Source organism: Pimephales promelas, chromosome 14 (genome assembly GCF_988280905.1).
Source record: "Pimephales promelas chromosome 14, fPimPro1.hap1.1, whole genome shotgun sequence".
In the NCBI taxonomy this organism is placed as follows: Eukaryota; Metazoa; Chordata; class Actinopteri; order Cypriniformes; family Leuciscidae; genus Pimephales; species Pimephales promelas.
Genome location: NC_142782.1, coordinates 8,822,917 through 8,841,670, shown reverse-complemented (window position 1 = coordinate 8,841,670; position 18,754 = coordinate 8,822,917). Strand labels below are relative to the sequence as shown.

The following is an 18,754-nucleotide window of genomic DNA, read 5'->3' as shown; positions in this document are numbered from 1 at the left end:
GGAAGCCCCTGCACCCGACCTCCACCGGGAATAGCCAGGTCTGCCACCCTTTGGCCCTGCACTGCTCAACGAGGTCCTGATACTTAGTGGCTTTCCGCTCATAGGCCTCCTCGCACCCGTCTTCCCAAGGGACTGTCAGTTCGATCAAGATTATCTTCCTACCCTCCTCGGACCATAAGACCATGTCCGGCCTCAGTGATGTCTGCACAACCTGGGGAAAGACTAGTTTCCTTCCCAGGTCCACCCTCATCTCCCAGGACTGTGCTACTTGCAAGAGGCTCTTTTCCCTCCTCTTGGGGGCTGGTGGTTTCTCCCCTTCTCTGATGAACTGAATGGCTGATACTGGCCTTGCACTGGACTGGCGCTTTTTCTGCCTCTCCCGCTCCAGGATGTCAGCCAGTTCACAGAGAACCTTGTCATGGCGCCACCTGTATCTTCCTTGGCTAAGGGCTGTTTTGCATCCTGCCAGTATGTGCGCCATTGTTCCCCTCTCTCCGCATAGCCTACACAGTGGGTCGTCCCTCATTACCCACCTGTGGAGGTTTGTTGGTGATGGAAGGGTGTCGTACACAGAGAAGGAGATGCGAAAGGGCTCCAGTCTCCAGATCTCAGGCCACGCGATCTTCCGCTTCGGCAGGTCCCACTTTGTCCAGGCACCCTGTACTCCAAGTTCGACAGCCTTGGACATGCGCCTTTCTTCCTCTAGGTGTCGGACCTCGGCTTGGATCATGTCCCTCCTTTGCCTTGGGTCTGCTTTACCCCACTGCTGGAAGTGGGCAGACCCGAGTCCTTGCCTCCCTATGCATGGGTTCCCGATGATGTCCTTCAGCTTCAATGCGCTTACCGCTTGCGCCACTGATGTGTCAGCCGCCCATTTGCGTCCTGATCTCGTAGTCACGCCTGCTTTTCTGACTTTTTCATCAGCGGAGTCTTGGTACATCATCACAACCCGGCACTTTGCCACCTTGAACTCTTCCACCACTGATGATAGGGGTAGCTGTACCTGACCAGACCTGGTATATAGCCCAACTGACGTAAAGCTTGGTGGGATTCCGAGCCACTTGCGAAGATGTTTATTCACTCGCCTCTCGACTCCTTCCACTGCTGTCATAGGTACTTCATTAAGTGTCAGTAGCCACATGAGTCGTGGTAACAGACCGTGTTGGAAGAGCCAGGTCTTGAACTTCCCTTGCAGACCTGACCTCTCGATCTTGCTCAGCCATTCATCTGCCTGTTTCTCTGTCCTAGAAACGTTGCATCTGTCGGTCAAGGACGCATCGTACCATTTCCCTAGACACTTAATTGGGTTTTCCTCAATTGATGGGATCATCTCCCCCTGTACTCGCAACTGGAACTTGCTGGTCACGCTTCTGATCACCATACTTCTTGATTTCCTTGGTTTAAACTTCATCCTAGCCCAGGTTACCACATCATCAAGTGCCTTCAGGATCCATCTTGCTTGCACATGGGTTGAAGTTGTTATGGTAAGGTCATCCATAAAGCCTCTTATCGGAGGTTGTTGGATGCCGGACTCCATTGTTGGCCCTTTTGATTCCTTTTCTGCAGCTGATATAAGCAGGTTCATTCCCATAGCAAACAGGATGGGAGAGATGGTACAACCTGTCACAATTCCCTTTTCAAGGTCCAGCCAGTGAGTTGTAAACTGGGCGGTTTTAAACCGAAGTTTAAATCCTCCGAAGTAGCTGGTAATTATACCCCTGATGTGGTGGGGGATATGGTAGTGTTCCATAGCCATATTAATGAGGCCATGCAGGATTGACCCATATGCATTAGCCAAGTCGAGCAGCCTCACATAACCAGAATTTTCGGAGGTAAAGTCTGATCCACAATAAAGCACATTGTAAAGAACATTGGAGATTACAATGCATGCTCATTGCCAACACTCTTCTAGTTTGCACACTTACAGTAAGACACACCAACTAGTAGCAGACAACACAACATGTTACTTTTCTGTGAAAATCAAAAGGTAAAAATAAGCATAAGCGCTTCCTCCATGATGTTTGACAACATTGTCAAACTTAATCCACTCTCCCACTGCTATCTGTGTGAGTATGAATGAGGAGGTTTCATGGAAATTTTCATTCAGAATAAATAAATAAAATAAAGTTGCATCAGAGTCAGTAAAACGCATTTCAAAAATTAATTTGAATCATCACTCAAAAATGTCCCTTACAATATTTAAGCAAAACACTCTTAGTAAATAATTCTTTTTTTTAATTGCATTCATATACAGTGCCTTGCGAGAGAATTCAGACCCCTTTATTTTTTTTCACATTTAATTGTTGCAGCCTTATATGCTACACCGCTTTACTTTTTTTCTACCCATAAAAGCAAAAAAGCAACAAAAAAAATGTAAGTTTATGTAAAAAATAAATTAATAAACAAATAAACAAACAATTACATAGCATAAGTATTCAGACCCTCAAGGCTCTGTACGTACTTTGGCACCTTTGGTTGATTATTAGACTCAAATATTTTGGGGTATGATGCAACATATTTGACAAAGTTGCCCCTGAGTCACTTTGCATTGTCTTAGCAGTGTACTTAGGGTCATTGTCCTGTTGGAAGGTGAGCTTTCGGCCTGACTAGTCCCCAAGTCCCTGCCCCTGATAAACACAAACACAGCATGATGCTACCACCACCTTGCTTCACAATAGAGATGGTATTGTGCAGGTGCGGAGTGGTCTCTGGTATCCTCCAGACATGATGCTTGGAATTGAGGTTAATCAGACTGACGAACTATGTCTTTTAGGTGCTTGTTTCAAGTGTGGGTATCTGCAGATGAGAATAATGAGCTTGCCGAAAGGTAGTGGGTGTGCTGAAGGCTTTACAGATGGTCGCAAAAGCTGCCTGTTAGGGTAGGGTTAGGGGTTACTTTCTCTTTTAGCACGGTGTACCTTTTCAGCATGCCTATTATGACCTGCAACTATCCCATTTCGTTTTTTTTTTTTTAAACTACGAGTTCCTCATGTCCCTCATGTCATGAGGTGAGGCTTTCATCTAAACAGGTTTTTCTCATCTCCACATATGATCTCTGCGATCAGGTTCTTGGTCACCTCTCTTTATAAGGCCCTTCTCCTTTGCCCAGTTTGGCTGGGTGGCCAGTTCTAGAAAGTGCCCTGGTTATTCAAAATGCTGCCTCAGTCAGTTCCTGCAGTCAGTTCCTTTGACCTCATGGCTTGGATTTTGCTCTGATATTTTCAGCTGTTAGACCTGCATAGACCTGTGTGTCTTTTTCCAAATCATGTCCAATGGGCATGCTCTTGAGCAGATTTTAAGTTTCAGAGAAATGGGCCTTAAATCTTATTTATATTAAGTCTTAATTACTTTTTCCTTTTTTTATTTATTTATAAATGTGCAACATATTTTACAAATATGTTTATTTTCTTTGTCTGACCAAGGCTATATCTCAATACTAATCCTACTTGATCTACTTTGACACTATAGATCATAAAATACTCTTGGATCGACTACAAAACTACACTGGTGTTCAGGGACAGGCATTAAGCTGGTTTAGATCGTACTTATCGGACCGTTATCATTTTGTCTGTTTAAATGGGGAAAAATCAAAGATAAAGTCTGTAGACTATGGAGTACCGCAAGGATCGGTTTTAGGCCCTCTGCTATTCTCAATATAAATGCTGCCACTTGGTAATATTATAAGAAAACATGGAATTAATTTCCACTGTTACGCTGATGACACTCAATTATATTTCATCACGACCAGATGAAAACACTAACTGATCTAAATTGACAGAGTGTCTCAAAGATATTAAATGCTGGATGACGCGTAATTTCCTGCTATTAAATTCAGATAAAACAGAGGTATTACTTATTGGTCCAAAAAACTACTCACAAAACCTCACAATACAACTTTAATATAGACGGATGTCCTGTATCCACTACAGTAAAAGACCTGGGTGTTATACTAGAGCGCAACTTTCGAAAATCATATTTCATATGTTACAAGAACAGCCTTTTTCCACATTAGAAACATTGCTAAGCTACGTAACATGCTATCTGTTTCTGATGCAGAAAAATTAGTTCATGCATTCATGACCTCGAGACTAGATTACTGTAATGCTTTATTAGCTGGTTGTCCTGCATCCTCAATAAACAAGCTACAGTTAGTAAAAAATGCAGCTGCTAGAGTTCTTACTAGGTCAAGAAAATATGATCATATAACACCGATTTTATCATCTCTACACTGGTTACCTATTAACTTCCGTATCAACTACAAAGTACTACTACTGACCTATAAAGCCCTAAATGGTTTAGCTCCCATGTACTTAACAGACCTTCTTTCGCCCTACAATCCAATGCGTTCCTTAAGATCACTAAATTCAAGGCTTCTGGTCATTCCTAGGATATCTACGGGGTAAGTCCACTAAAGGAGGGAGGGCGTTCTCGCATTTAGCTCCAAAACTCTGGAAAAGCCTTCCCGATATGGTCCGAGGCTCTGACTCGCTGACACAGTTTAAATCTAGATTAAAGACATCTCTTTAGTCAAGCATTCACCTAATGCTTACCTTTTAGTCCTCTGTTATGCCATACGGAACCGTTTGCCACTGAAACTGCTTAACGCACCAGTGGGGCTCGACAGCCCCACTGGTTTTTAGACAAACGGGTCGGCGCGTATGGTTGGGTTGCGGAGAGTTTGTGAGATAGTGGTTTTCTAACACCAACTCCCGTATAATGGAAATCATTATGAACATCAGCTATGCTAATTATTTCCCATCTGCCTTTCTGCTGTTATCTCGGGACGCTTGCCCCGAGAAAAATGGCCTTCGTCAGGTCCAGTTTTGTATCCAGCCTCTCACAGGGAATTTCGGATGCCCCAACGCCTGTGATGAGAGGACCAACGCCTATGAAGAGACGACTCAACACCGGCGATATGTTATGGCGCCGTTTTATATATAAACAATATTTATATTTAATATTTATATATAAACAATATGAATGTTAGCCAGAGGAGAACTGGCCCCCGACTGAGCCTGGGTTCTCCAAGGTTTTTTTTCTCCATCCAATCTAATGGAGTTTTGGTTCCTTGCCACTGTTGCCTTGCTTTTGGCTTGCTTAGTTGGGGATATTTAATATTTAACAATATTATTGATCTGTGTTGTACTACTTTCATGTTATCACTGTGAAGCTGCTTCGATACAATCTGTATTGTGAAAAGCGCTATATAAATAAATGTGACTTGACTTGACTTTGTCATTATGGAGTGTGGAGTGTACACTCTTAGAAAAAAGGGTTCTATATATGTAGCATAGGGTTCTTTACTCAACTGCAAAGGACCTTTTATACAAAAAATTATAATAAAGACAAGAAAGAACCCCTTTGGCACAAAGGTTATTTATAGGCTATTATTCATTCATATGTTACATTATTCTGCAACATTTGTAGTTAAATTAAATTAATTAGTAGTAATTAAATTATTGTTTATTAAACTGTTGTAGTAACTTACTATCGCATTTTAACCATGCTTATTTTTGGAGGATGAAAACTGAAATGGCACTCTTCGTGTGATATTGATTAATTACATTTTTTAACCCCCATATTTTGAATTTTGTGATCATTCCCATGCATTGCATTTTAGGGGTTCCAAATACGTAGCGCTTTAGAACCTTTTAAGGTTCTATATAGAACCTTTTCTTCTGAGAGTGTATACTGATGTGAAAAAGTCATTTAAAGCAGTTCAGCAACGCTCCAAGCCTCCAATACAACAAATGTGAATGAGGTCTGAATTTCATCTCACTGCCTTGTATATCAAAAATTGAGTATACAATATGAAACTGATTAAAATTAACAAGAATCATTATTGTGTTTATTAAATAAAAAGGGTGTTAAAAAAATAACAGGATTTAACTGGCAAAGCATAAGCACACCATCTAACAGTTCAAAAAGACCAAAAGCAATGAACAGATGTGAAAGGTCAGTTATTCCTCAGTGAGAGCTTCTGTTTGTGTCCAAGCCGGGAACTTTTCACCCAAAAAATCCCTTGCCACAGCTCGGGCTGTGTTAAACTGGAAAAAGTATTGACATCAATAACACATTTAGGAATGGTGCACCTTTAAAACAAATGGGCCCTTTGAGGCTAACAGTGCTGACACAGACACAAGCAAACCATGTGTGTCGTTGCTGGGGGTTGTGAAGAAGGGGTACCCATGATTAGCCCTGTGAGACACTGCTCATATGGGTTTCATGAGATGTGGTGAGGGATCTGAAACAAATGTGCTTTCCCTGCCACCTGGAAAAAACATTACTTATGGGGCCTTGCAAAATACAAGGTTCCAGGCTGCAGACAGGCCTAAAACACAAAGACGCACATTAACAGCGAGACAGGAAAAATGGCTCCAGTACCTTTACACGGGAACAGTCTATTACTCACTGGAATGGAATGTCAGATGGAAATTTGACCCCCCCCCCCCCAAAAAAAAAAACAGCAGAAGATGGATGGGCGTCACGTGAATTACATGTTTAGAGGAGAGCTGGATACTTATAGAGGTGTGCAATGTGGATACTTATGGGTAATTATGCTAGAGTAATGTATGCAGACACTTTAAACCTACATACAAGCGCTTCATTTACAGTATGGAGCATCCTACAATACATATAGTGAAATACAATAAAACGAAAGCAATATGTCGAGCCTATAAACAGCTTATAGTACAAACTTCCAGTAGACTCTAAATTAAATAGTGGTTTGATAAAATATGTGAGATAAAATATAAAAGTAAATACCGATATTAGCAAAAAAAAAAAAAAAAAAAAAGAATGTTGTGAATGCAAAGGATGTTTAAAAAAATAAGTTGATGGGGTCTAGTATTGATTTGGGTTTTTGACACTTACATCTGTATTGTTGGTCATCTGATTCTATTTCAGTTTTCTTGCTTAATGCTGTAGAACCTTTTACAAGGACCAACCTACTATAATGATTTGAAGGCTTTACCATGCAACACATAGCTTCAAAAGCAAAAATATTGTAGAGTCCATCATATTTTTAAGAAGCATTGGAAGGAATTCTTGATAACAGATTCAGTTGTGAAATAAATAAACATACTACTCAGCAACAAACCATATATCTCAGGATGCTAAACCTCTGAGGTCATAACACTAACAATCATTAATCAGTTCAGTGTATATAAAAATATCATGTATATACATACACACACACACATACACACACACACACACACACTCACCTAAAGGATTATTGGGAACACCATACTAATACTTTGACCCCCTTTCGCCTTCAGAACTGCTTTAATTCTATGTGGCATTGATTTAACAAGGTGCTGAAAGCATTCTTTAGAAATGTTGGCCCATATTAATAGGATAGTATCTTGCAGTTGATGGAGATTTGTGGGATGCACATCCCAAGGCACGAAGCTCCCGTTCCACCACATCCAAAAGATGGTCTATTGGATTGAGATCTGGTGACTGTGGAGGCCATTTAAGTACAGTGAACTCATTGTCATGTTCAAGAAACCAATTTGAAATTATTCGAGCTTTGTGACATGGTGCATTATCCTGCTGGAAGTAGCTATCAGAGGATGGGTACATGGTGGCCATTAAAGGGATAGTTCACCCAAAAATGAAAATTAAGTCATTAATTACTCACCCCATGCTGTACCAACCCCGTAAGACCTTCGTTCATCTTCGGAACACAAATGAAAATATTTTTGATTAAATTTGAGAGCTGTATCACTACCACATAGGCACCCTAAGGGATTGAAACTTGAAGGCCCAGAAATTTAGCGAAGAAAACGCTTAAATATTCCATGTGACTACAGTGGCTCAACTATAAGTTTATCAAGCGACGAGAATACTTTTTGTGCGAAAAAACAATAAAAATAACGACTTTATTCGACTATTCCTTTTCTTCCTTCTGGGCCTGAGACAAGAGTTCAAGAGATTTCCATGACGCATGTGCGAGAACTGAACAAGAAGTAGTAGAAAAATAAGGTAGTTCTCGCGCATGCATCGGGTCTTGCGGGGTTGGTACAGCATGGGGGTGAGTAATTAATGACTTAATTTTCACTTTTGGGTGAACTAACCCTTTAAGGGATGGACAAGGTCAGAAACAATGCTCAGGTAGGCCGTGATGCCCAATTGGCACCAAGGGGCCTAGTGTGCCAGAAAACATCCCCCACACCATTACACTACCACCACCAGCCTGCACCGTGGTAATGAGGCATGATGGATCCATGTTCTCTTTATGTTTACGCCAAATTCTGACTTTACCATCTGAACATCTCAAAAGAAATCGAGACACATCAGACCAGGTAACATTTTTCCAGTCTTCAACTGTCCAATTTTGGTGAGCTCTTGCAAATTGTAGCCTCATTTTCCTAGGAGATGAGTGGTACCAGGTGGGGTCTTCTGCTGTTGTAGCCCACCAGCCTCAAGGTTGTGCGTGTTGTGGCTTCACAAATGCATTGCTGCATACCTCGGTTGTAACAAGCGGTTATTTCAGTCAAAAATGCTCTTCTATCAGCTTGAATCAGTCGGCCCATTCGCCTCTGACCTCTAGCATCAACAAGGCAATTACGCTCACAGGACTGCCGCATGCTGGATGTTTTTCCCTTTTCACACCATTCTTTGTAAACTCTAGAAATGGTTGTGCATGAAAATCTGCTCCTATTCACTCTGTACATGCTACCCTTGGGAGATATCATTAAGAAGCATGGAATTAGCTTTCACTGTTATGCTGATGATACTCGGCTGTATATTTCTTGAAAACCTAACGAAACTTACCAATTCACAAAAATAGCAGCTCGAGTTCTTACCAGAACCAGGTAGTATGACCATATTAGCCTGGTTCTGTCAACCCTGCATTGGCTGACTATTAAACATCGTATACATTTTAAAATATTGCTGATTACTTACAAAGCACTAAATGGTTTAGCTCCCCAGTACTTGAGCAAGCTCTTAATGCATTATAGCCCTTCACGTCTATTACGATCTCAAAACTCCGGCCAGTTGATAATACCTAGAATATCGAAATCAACTGCTGGCGGTAGTTCCTTTTCCTATTTATCACCAAAACTCTGGAACAATCCTAACATTGCCTGGGAAGCAGACACACTCTGTCAGTTCAAAGCTAGACTAAAAACACATCTCTTTGGCCTAGCATACACATACTAACACACTATAGACTTCCTTAATTCAAAATTAGGCTGCATAGATCAGCCGGAACCGGGAACACGTCCCGTAAATCCTGATGTACTTGGTACATCATAAGAAGGATGGTGTCTACGCTAATATTAGTCTCTCTGTTTATCCCGAGGGACCCTCTATGGTGGACCTGCGCCTGGACCCATCCCAACTTATCCTTAAGTGCCAGCCTCATCGACACGACAGCCATCGGCACTTATCCTCAACAACTCGTCTCCATACCTGCGTGATTACTTCGACTTCCAAACAGATGGAAATAGACAAATACTCTTAATGTTTCGATCCAACTTATCTTGTAATGCTACCCAAATCCAGTGTTGGGAGTAACGCATTAAAAAAGTAATACATTACAGTAACATATTACTTTTTGCTGTAACGCAGTAGTGTAAGGCATTACTAATCAATTTTCAGTAATATTTTACTCGTTACATGTTCAGTGAGGCTTGTATTACAGTTGTATTACAGTGTATTGTCTGCTTTTACTTCTTAAAGGCAACAGACTATGTGAAAGTTTTAAAGCAGTCTTTTAGTGCCAGTTCAGAGCGGTCGCGTCTGTAACATTGTTTTTTCCTCATAAATGCGAACACGAAAACTAAAATAAAATGAATATTTTAAGTTCTATGGAGACTGGAGAGCCAACCCTTCCTCATCCGATTTGCGCAGTGTAATTAACAGAATTACAAAAAATATATTTTACCTCCTATTTTTTTGTCACGCATGAATGTGTGTCTTTTCCCTAATATTAAAAAAAAACATAGACTGATATTTGTCTAATGTCTGGAGTCCTTTAAGGAAGTAGCCTATATACATTTCAATACATGTATTTTCTGAGAATTTTTATTTCAAGTTTTGACTGCAAATGTCATGTCCATAATGCTGGACTTCCCCAATTTTAAATAATTTATCCTCAACTAGTTTTGTGGTGTAGGTCTACGTATTTTATAATGTTAACTTTAAATAATACTAATAGCCTAGTTTAAAGATAAGGCAGCATTGGATCTGGACGGTAAGGAGAATAACGCTGGAGTTGGAAGAGGTTTGTCGCGATTCTGTAGGTTCGTTGATCGAGTCGTGTGGCGAATCGCGATTTCGGTTTCATATTGCATATCGTTACAGCCCAAAAGTTAAGTTCTACTTAGTTATTTTGGTGAAAGTAACTCAAAAGTAATACATGAGTAATGTAACGCATTACAATTCCGGGACAGTAATATTGTAAGGTAATGAATTACTTTTAAATAACAGTAACAAGTAATACCTAATGTATTACAGTTTGGAAGTAACTTGCACAACACTGCCCAAATCACACACTGTTCCTTTGTTGGCCAGAGGAGAACTGGCCCCCGATTGAGCCTGGGTTCTCCCAAGGTTTTTTCTCCATTCTGTCACCTGATGGAGTTTTGGTTCCTTGCCACTGTTGCCTTGGCTTTTGGCTTGCTTAGTTGGGGACATTTAATATTCAACAATATTATTGTATTGTATTATATATTTTTATTGTAATATATATCTGTATTGTACAAAACGCTATATAAATAAAGGTGACTTGACATTATTCAATACGTTGACGTAATTTCCATTGAAACAGGAAGACAGGTCGGAACATGTCAAACAGCTCCTCTTCTTTAAAAAAGGCAATAACATTTGATCATATCACAGCTCAGCCAAAGCTGTTGAGCTCGCTAACGCCTCTCTAACCTCTAACCGTTTCTTCTAATCTCCTCCATATCACTATCAAATATAGCATTCTGTGTAGAATTCAAATGGGTTCAATACATTTTTTGGTCTGTGCCGACTCACACATACACTCTGTCACCATTTACTTAAAAAGTCTGTCATCATTTACTTAACCTCATGTTATTTCAAAACTATTATTCAAACCAATGCAACGCGGTAAATCACGATAGTAACCTAATGCTCTGTTCTATTTCTGACATAACTCCAAGCACCTGTGCAGTGTTGGTCAAGTTACTTGGAAATAGTAATTAGTTACTGATTACTGATTACTTCTCCAAGAAAGTAATCCAATTACTTTACTGATTACTTATTTTCAAAAGTAATTAGTTACTTTACTAGTTACTTTACTAAGTTACTTTTCAAAAACATGATGCACGACCTGAATACGCTAAAGCATAGACCTTTCAGCCTAATTCTATTCTTTCTGCATATTCCATCATCTAAAATGTAATCAAATTAAACATTCTCTTTTTTTAAACTTGTTTTGTTTCAATATTTTAACTTTATGCACATTGCATCAAGCAAAAATTTAATTAAATGCTACAGTCTCAGACTAGAAGAAAATTGTTGAACATTTTTAAACCTATTTTCTGGACATTCCACCATTTTAATGAAATAAAGACAGCCCTTCTTCTGTTAATATACATTTCTACATATTCCAGCATATAAAATAAATATATTTTGTAAAATCCTTCATTTGAATAGATGTAAAAATACAGCAATAAAATCATGAAAGTCGCTCCTGTCACGGTGTGGTGCAGGCAGAAGAGCAGACAGAGTCCAGATTACAACGAAGAGCACTTTTACTATCAATATATATAAATCACAAGAATACAGGTAGGAGCAACACAAGGTAACATGCAACATCGACCGACAAAGACTGACTAAAACAGGGAACTAAATACAAGGAGGAATCAAACATAATGGGGTGAAAACGGGTGATACTGATGAACGAGACGATGAACAGGAGGCTGATGAGCGAGTGAGTTCAGGTGTGGGTGACAAGAGGATCTTGGGAAGTGTAGTGCTGGAGACGCAGACAGAACAGTGCAGACGCAGACTGTGACATAACTCCCCCCTCCCGGAAGGCGTAGCCTCACGCCGTAGAGCAGAGGAGGGAGGGGGGACGATCTGAGGGCGGAGCAGGTCGAGGGCGTGGCCAGGGCGGAGCAGGCTGAGGGCTTGGTGGAGCAGGCTGAGGGCGTGGCCAAGGCTGAGTGGGTCGAGGGTGTGGCCAGGGCGGGGCAGGCTGAGGGCGTGGCGGAGCAGGCTGAAGGCGTGGCCAGGGCGGAGCAGGCTGAGGGCATGACCATGGCTGAGTGGGTCGAGGGTGTGGCCAGGGCGGGGCAGGCTGAGGGCGTTGTGGAGCAGGCTGAAGGCTTGGCCAGGGCGGAGCAGGCTGAGGGCGTGGCCATGGCTGAGCGGACCCTTCAAGCGGCCACGGCGATGAAGACCCTTCAGGCGGCCACGGCGGCGAAGTGCACGAAGGAGTTCCAGGGATCCCCAACTGAGCCGGAGGGACCCAGAGCCGAGGCGACACCACAGGTGTGGAGGGCCAAGGCGGATCTGCAGGCTCATGGGACCGAGGCGGAGAAGGGGCTCTGGAAGCCCGTGGCGTAACCAGTGTGAGGGAGGACAACTGAGGAGCAGGAGGGAAGATGGAGCCCGGTGGAGCAGAAGGGACGCAGGGCAGAGGCGCAGCCGGTAGCACGGAGTCCCGAGGTGGAACCTGGGTGACGGCTGACCAATGCGAGGAAGGAAGGAGGAGGGAGCCTGGTGGAGATATAGGGCTGACGAGACCCGGCGGAGATGAGGGCACAATGAGTCGAAGAGAAGCTGTAGGGTCGGAGGGCCAAGGTGGAGTCAGAGGTTCAGGGGATTGAGGCGAGGATAGGGGATCCCCTGACCAGGGCGATGCTGAGGCCTGGAGGCCCGTAGGTGGTTCCACAGCAATACTGGCAGGTAGCTGTGGATGGGCAGCAGGGTCGACAGGGCTCAGTAGAGGCAAAACAGGAAAACCTGAAGACACCAACAGCGGAGGTGGGAGAGGGAGGCAGGGTGGGACTTCAGACTCTGGCGCGGGCTGGACGGTCTCTGGCTGGACGGACTCTGGCTGGACGGACTTGGGCAGGTCAAGGGAAGTTACAGGGCAGGTGGTCATGGCTGGAGATGGTGGTTGAGTGGCGGTGTCATCAGCCTCACCTACGGTGAAGGCTGAGCCATTCAACCACAGCACATGGTCGAGGTACAGGGTAAATGGGCCTGGGCTTGCCGCAGCTGGCGCTTGCTGGTATAGGGATTCATCCAATCCGCACCAGAAAACAGTCTTTAAAACCTCATCGGTCCAGTTTACAAGATTAGAGAGTTCAAGGAATCTGACCACATAGTCCTCAATCGGGCAGCCATCTTGAAAGCAGTGAGTCAAACGATACACTGGAGGCAAGTGGTCGAGGGAGATTCTCATCCTTTGTTTGGTCGGTCGATCTGTCACGGTGTGGTGCAGGCAGAAGAGCAGACAGAGTCCAGATTACAACGAAGAGCACTTTTACTATCAATATATATAAATCACAAGAATACAGGTAGGAGCAACACAAGGTAACATGCAATACAAGGAGGAATCAAACATAATGGGGTGAAAACGGGTGATACTGATGAACGAGACGATGAACAGGAGGCTGATGAGCGAGTGAGTTCAGGTGTGGGTGACAAGAGGATCTTGGGAAGTGTAGTGCTGGAGACGCAGACAGAACAGTGCAGACGCAGACTGTGACAGCTGCTGACTATATTACAAAGTATTAACACTTACGTATTTTAACAGTAAAGTGCAGAGAGAGGTAAAAATTAGTTGAAAACAGAAAATGCTGTTGCATGCCGTATTTTGGCTTCAAGTTTTTTTTTTTTTTTTTTTTTTCGGAGTTAAACAGTGGTTATGTACCATCAGCATGTAGCCGCAGCAGTCATGTCAGACGGGGGTTCAGGGTTTTTTTTCAGTAAGTTTCACATTCCTGAACACCGGCTTGCTGCTTTAGTTAACCGTGTGAGACTGTCTCGTGACATGCTTGCTCAGATTTGAGGTAGAATTTTGACATTCTCCAAAGGTCCAGTTTCTAGATCAGGATGCTCTCTGCATAGCACGCAAGTCTCTCTTGCTCTCCTCGTCGTGCGCGCGATACGAAGTTTGGACTTTGGAACACAGTCTCGCATGTGCGCTCGCTCTAGATTCCGGGAGATTTTAACTAATTTGCGCTATAACTAGTCAAACACAAATGTGGCTCAACGGTTAGATATATAGATTAACTCATCTTTCAGGCATTTGACCGACGGGATTGACACTTCAGCGCGAGAAATCAGGGGTGTGTCGTGTAAGCGTGTGTGAGAGTTGGCACCTCGGCTGCTCTCTCCCGCGCTCTGGTCGTCTCTGATGATGTCGTGGCGCTCATACATCATTGTTATTCACGCAGTAACGCAGTAACGCAGGCTGTTTACGGGGAAGTAACGGTAATCTAATTACTGTTTATTCAATTGTAATCCCTTACTTTACTCGTTACTAGAAAAAAGTAATTGGATTACAGTAACGCGTTACTTCTAACGCGTTACTGCCCATCAGTGCACCTGTGCTACACTTCTGAGAGAAATGACAACTGAATTTGCAACGGCCACTTTGTTGCATCCAGCATCAGCTGTTGCGATGCGGTTAAAGACAGCATCATAATTAAAATGCCCATTTATAAGAGAGTATTTTGGATTGTTCTACATAGGCAAAATGTTTATCAAGTGAAATGCACAAGAGACTTGCCCCACCAATATTTCCCAACAAAAGAATGATTCTTTTAAAGGCAAGTCTTTTAAAGCTAACTATTGCTACTGATTTCCTATTATTCCCTGTTTCCCCTATTGCAATCTATTCCTGTCCTATTACCGGATTCACTGACTGCAACAAATCCAGGAAGTCAGCCCTCATGCCAGGAACTATCCCAAACAAACTGCTCCCAGTAAATGACTGTCAGTAAGATGTTTTTCTTTCAAAAGTCGAGAAAAATAATAAAATGACAGCACTGTGTTTCCATGAGGGCAAAAAGAGACGCAGTAAGAACACATACTCAATCTCTGCTTTTACTCACTCAATCATATTCTCACCTCATCGTGTCACCTTGTATTAAGAAGAATTATATTTCACATTGGAAATTGCTTTCCATAGTGTAATTTTGAATATATCAGGAACTAGAGTGAATACTGGAAGTACTTTTATATGCACACATTAGAAAGCAAAGAAAGCTGTTTATAGTAAGACTTAAAATTACATTCATGTTTACAGTAAATGCACTATGTTAGTGGTGTACTATTAAATCGCTGTATACATGTAATGCATTCAGTAACCAGAATTGTCCTCATCTTTCTGTTCTTTTATCCAATCATTTCCATCCACTCTTAAGAAACCTGTAAGAACGCCACTTATGCATTTGCATTGCTTCATAAGTCAGAATTGTAGTCAATTTTCCTTTGAACATTGCACAGCTTGTGGTTAGCATGTTATATAATAATTACGTTTGCCACAAATGTAAAATCATTTCACAAATTAATCAAAAACTAATAACATCTGGGTAACATCTGACAGCACTACAAACTGCCTGCTTAGAAAGACCTGTCCATCCTATCAAGTGACAAAAAATAAACATTTACCTTCAATAAGACTATGACTACATAGAACTGTAAGGGGGGTATTCAGTAAATGTATCCTGCAACAAAATGTACAAATGACATGCATGAACTGGCAAATGCAAATTCCAAAAAAGAACCAAAGTTGTAAAAAAGCAAGAATGAGCCTGCTCACTTCTAGAAACTGACAAGTTATGTAATGTGTGCATACCATTCGCCTAGCGCTTCCAGACATCTCATGCGACCCAGAATTAGCTCCGGATCATCTTTGTTCATGTCAATTTTTTTATCATAGGCGACCAGAGCATCTTCCCACTCATGAAGTTTCTCGTACCACGTGGCCTGAATCTCCTGTAGAGAAAGACAAAACATAAAAGGATGAACGATGGAAAAAATTTAAATGAACCAAAATCTCATCATAGCACAAATCATATCATTCATATCAGTTTTTCACAAAAACCTCATTCTCTGAACCAAATTCTCAAAGGCCTAAGCTCATTTGTTGAATAAATCACTCTTTCTGCAAAACCTTAAACAAGTCCAGGCAGTTAGAAACCATTTGCAAATTTCATGCACTGTTTTTGCAAAACACATTCTTGCTCACAACACATTTTGCACTGTGATGCACTTGTTGGAAAAGTTACACAACTGCAACACAGTTGTCATCATTTGCAAACAACGGCTCAAAATTGTTCACACTTGTTTCTAATGAAGTGATCAAACAAACTGTACAAAATATAAGCCATCTTACAGGTAGCACAAGTGCACTTTATATTGATATGGACAATAGATGGAAACAATCTGAGAAGGAGAGCAGAAGAATATGTGCAAATAGGGGTGGATGAAGAGGATCAGGATGAGAAAGGGCAAGGTGTGGACAGTGTTGTCAAGGCTGGATCTGGCACACCAGAGGGTTTTTTCCTTTGCCTGGCAAGATAATTATCTGTGATGTGGACAAAGTCCTCAGGCTGGACCCAACACGTGATGCTGATGCAGAATGAATCCCTCATTGACTTTAAATTAGCAGCTTTATTTACTCTTTGACCTTTTGGGCTCGACATTTGGCCCACTGTACTTTTACAGTATGCAAGTACTGAATATACAGACATTCAATACTATACAATATTCAATACAATACTATATCTGCAGTGCATACAGTATGCAATATATTTACTTTACTAAGCTGCGATAATTATAATTTTTTTAAATGCAATTGCAAACTTTGTTAACAATACACTTTTTTTTATTTAATTGCATGCTCTGGATGCTGTGTTTGTATTTATTTATTTAGTGTCTAATGAATGATCTGTAGCGTTTGGCTGAGGTGTGCATGATCTAAAAACATGATCTTAGATTTTGAGTATAGTCGAAATGGTTTTGAGACAATTGTTTTGATTTTGCCAGAAGAGTCAGTGGTTTTGTGAATGTAGTTTGAAGATTTGTTTGTGTTTTTTGTTGTGAGAAAATGAGTAAAGGTTTCAAGAAATGTGTCTTAGCAATTGTGTAAAACTTTAAGTAAGCCAAATTAATTAAGCTCATCTTATTATTGAAAACTCAGGATTTTCAACTTCACACAATCACACCCATGGGAAATGTAGACAGTATAGATAGCTCCAATTAATGTTCCAATATTTCATGTTATACAATTTTTCATATAGCTTAAGACACTTAAAGTATCTGTATGTCATTTGGGAATAATAAGATTTGAAAGGCTACAACAGAAAAAAAATATACAAAGCAAATCTACACCAATAAGCCAGAATTCTTCAACAAGCAGCAATTCAACAATTGATTTTTTTTTTCTTTTTTGAAATGCTTAAATTTATATCTTGACAAATGAAAAAAAAAAAAACCTGAAAAAAAAAAATCAAAGAAGTCTCAAACTATTAAGTGTTAAAGAATCACAGTCAAGTGTTAAAGAAGTCTGTGGAGTTACGCAATAGATGTATAAACGTAGCAACATATCTTCCAAGTCATGTCCTTTTTTTATGGACAGAAGAAGACACTTTGAAAACAGGCTTCAAAGTACTGCATCATATGATGTCTCAAAACTTCAACATTAAAAAATCTATATTGCTTAAAAAAAAAGGTTACATAAATTTTGAGGTGCAAAAAGACCAAAACCTTTCTTGACAGGCTTTGTGAAATTCATCCCAGTGCTCATCTTATGTAATCAATGCATAAATAATAAACAGATGAATAAGGGTTTAAAGCTCTTACCAGTTCTCCAAAGTGTTTCATGGCATACTCCAGCACTCCTGATGCGGCCTCTGGCTGCTGGAGCTTATTATTGATGCTATTAAAAGAAAAAAAAATGTTTTAGTCCAGAAATACACTAAATCTACTCTAATAATACACTAATAATATACATATGATAATGGATACAAGTTTTAGGTTGGCTGTAAACAACACAGTCTCTATATTTCCTTCTCAGCTGAGGTCCAGACAAATACTTTTTTTGTAATAGTTATAATCTCCACCTAGCCAACAGTAGTGCTTTGTAAAATAAAAATAAATCCAAAGAGTCAAAATAGTTATCAATAATGAGCTCAGTGAGTACAGCTCCGTTGTTTTGACGTGCTGCTCACTTTAAACTGTATAAACTGTAAAATAGTGCTAGAGATGTCAGTATGTATCGCAGTCCAGTTGGAACACAGCCAGGGAACACTATTTAAATATGCCTGGAATAGACCCATTCAGAGACATTTTGGCATTAGTATAATCTCAAGTTTACAGGGAGGAAAGGTCCTTCTACAAACACAGAGCAAATTCAGCTGACACCAAACAATATAACTGTAATATCATTTATAACTGTAAAAAAACAGTAGTATCTCCAAGCAGAAGAGCAATTAACCAGGAAATTTGCACTATAAATGTTCTGTCAAGTATTTCATTTTTATGTTTATGATGCTTCAAATGACCAATTCAAAACTTCCCATCTGGAAGCACTCTTATGTAACACCACTCTGAAGTTTTCCATGACTGCCAAACTTGCTAATACATCTTGTTTTAGAAGCGTAAGGGAATCCCAGTGAAAACAAATGATGTCACGAACCCAAACAAAAAAAGGCTTACATAACTAACTACTAAAACAATAATAATTATATACTGTATATTTACAACTCATACCAAATACATTGACAACACTAAAAATAATCAACTGATC

The 18,754-nt window shown here is 40.8% G+C and overlaps 1 protein-coding gene across 1 annotated transcript in view; it reads right to left on the bottom strand.

Annotated features, from left to right (window-relative positions):
• Window positions 1-18,754, bottom strand: part of mtor (mechanistic target of rapamycin kinase) — a 277,311-nt gene that overhangs the window by 149,821 nt on the left and 108,736 nt on the right. The window contains exons 29-30 of the mRNA XM_039678643.2: window positions 17,809-17,884; window positions 15,800-15,939 (exon numbers count right to left, since the gene is read on the bottom strand). Coding sequence (XP_039534577.1) covers window positions 15,800-15,939; window positions 17,809-17,884 — 216 coding nt within the window. The remainder of the gene's footprint in view (window positions 1-15,799; window positions 15,940-17,808; window positions 17,885-18,754) is intronic.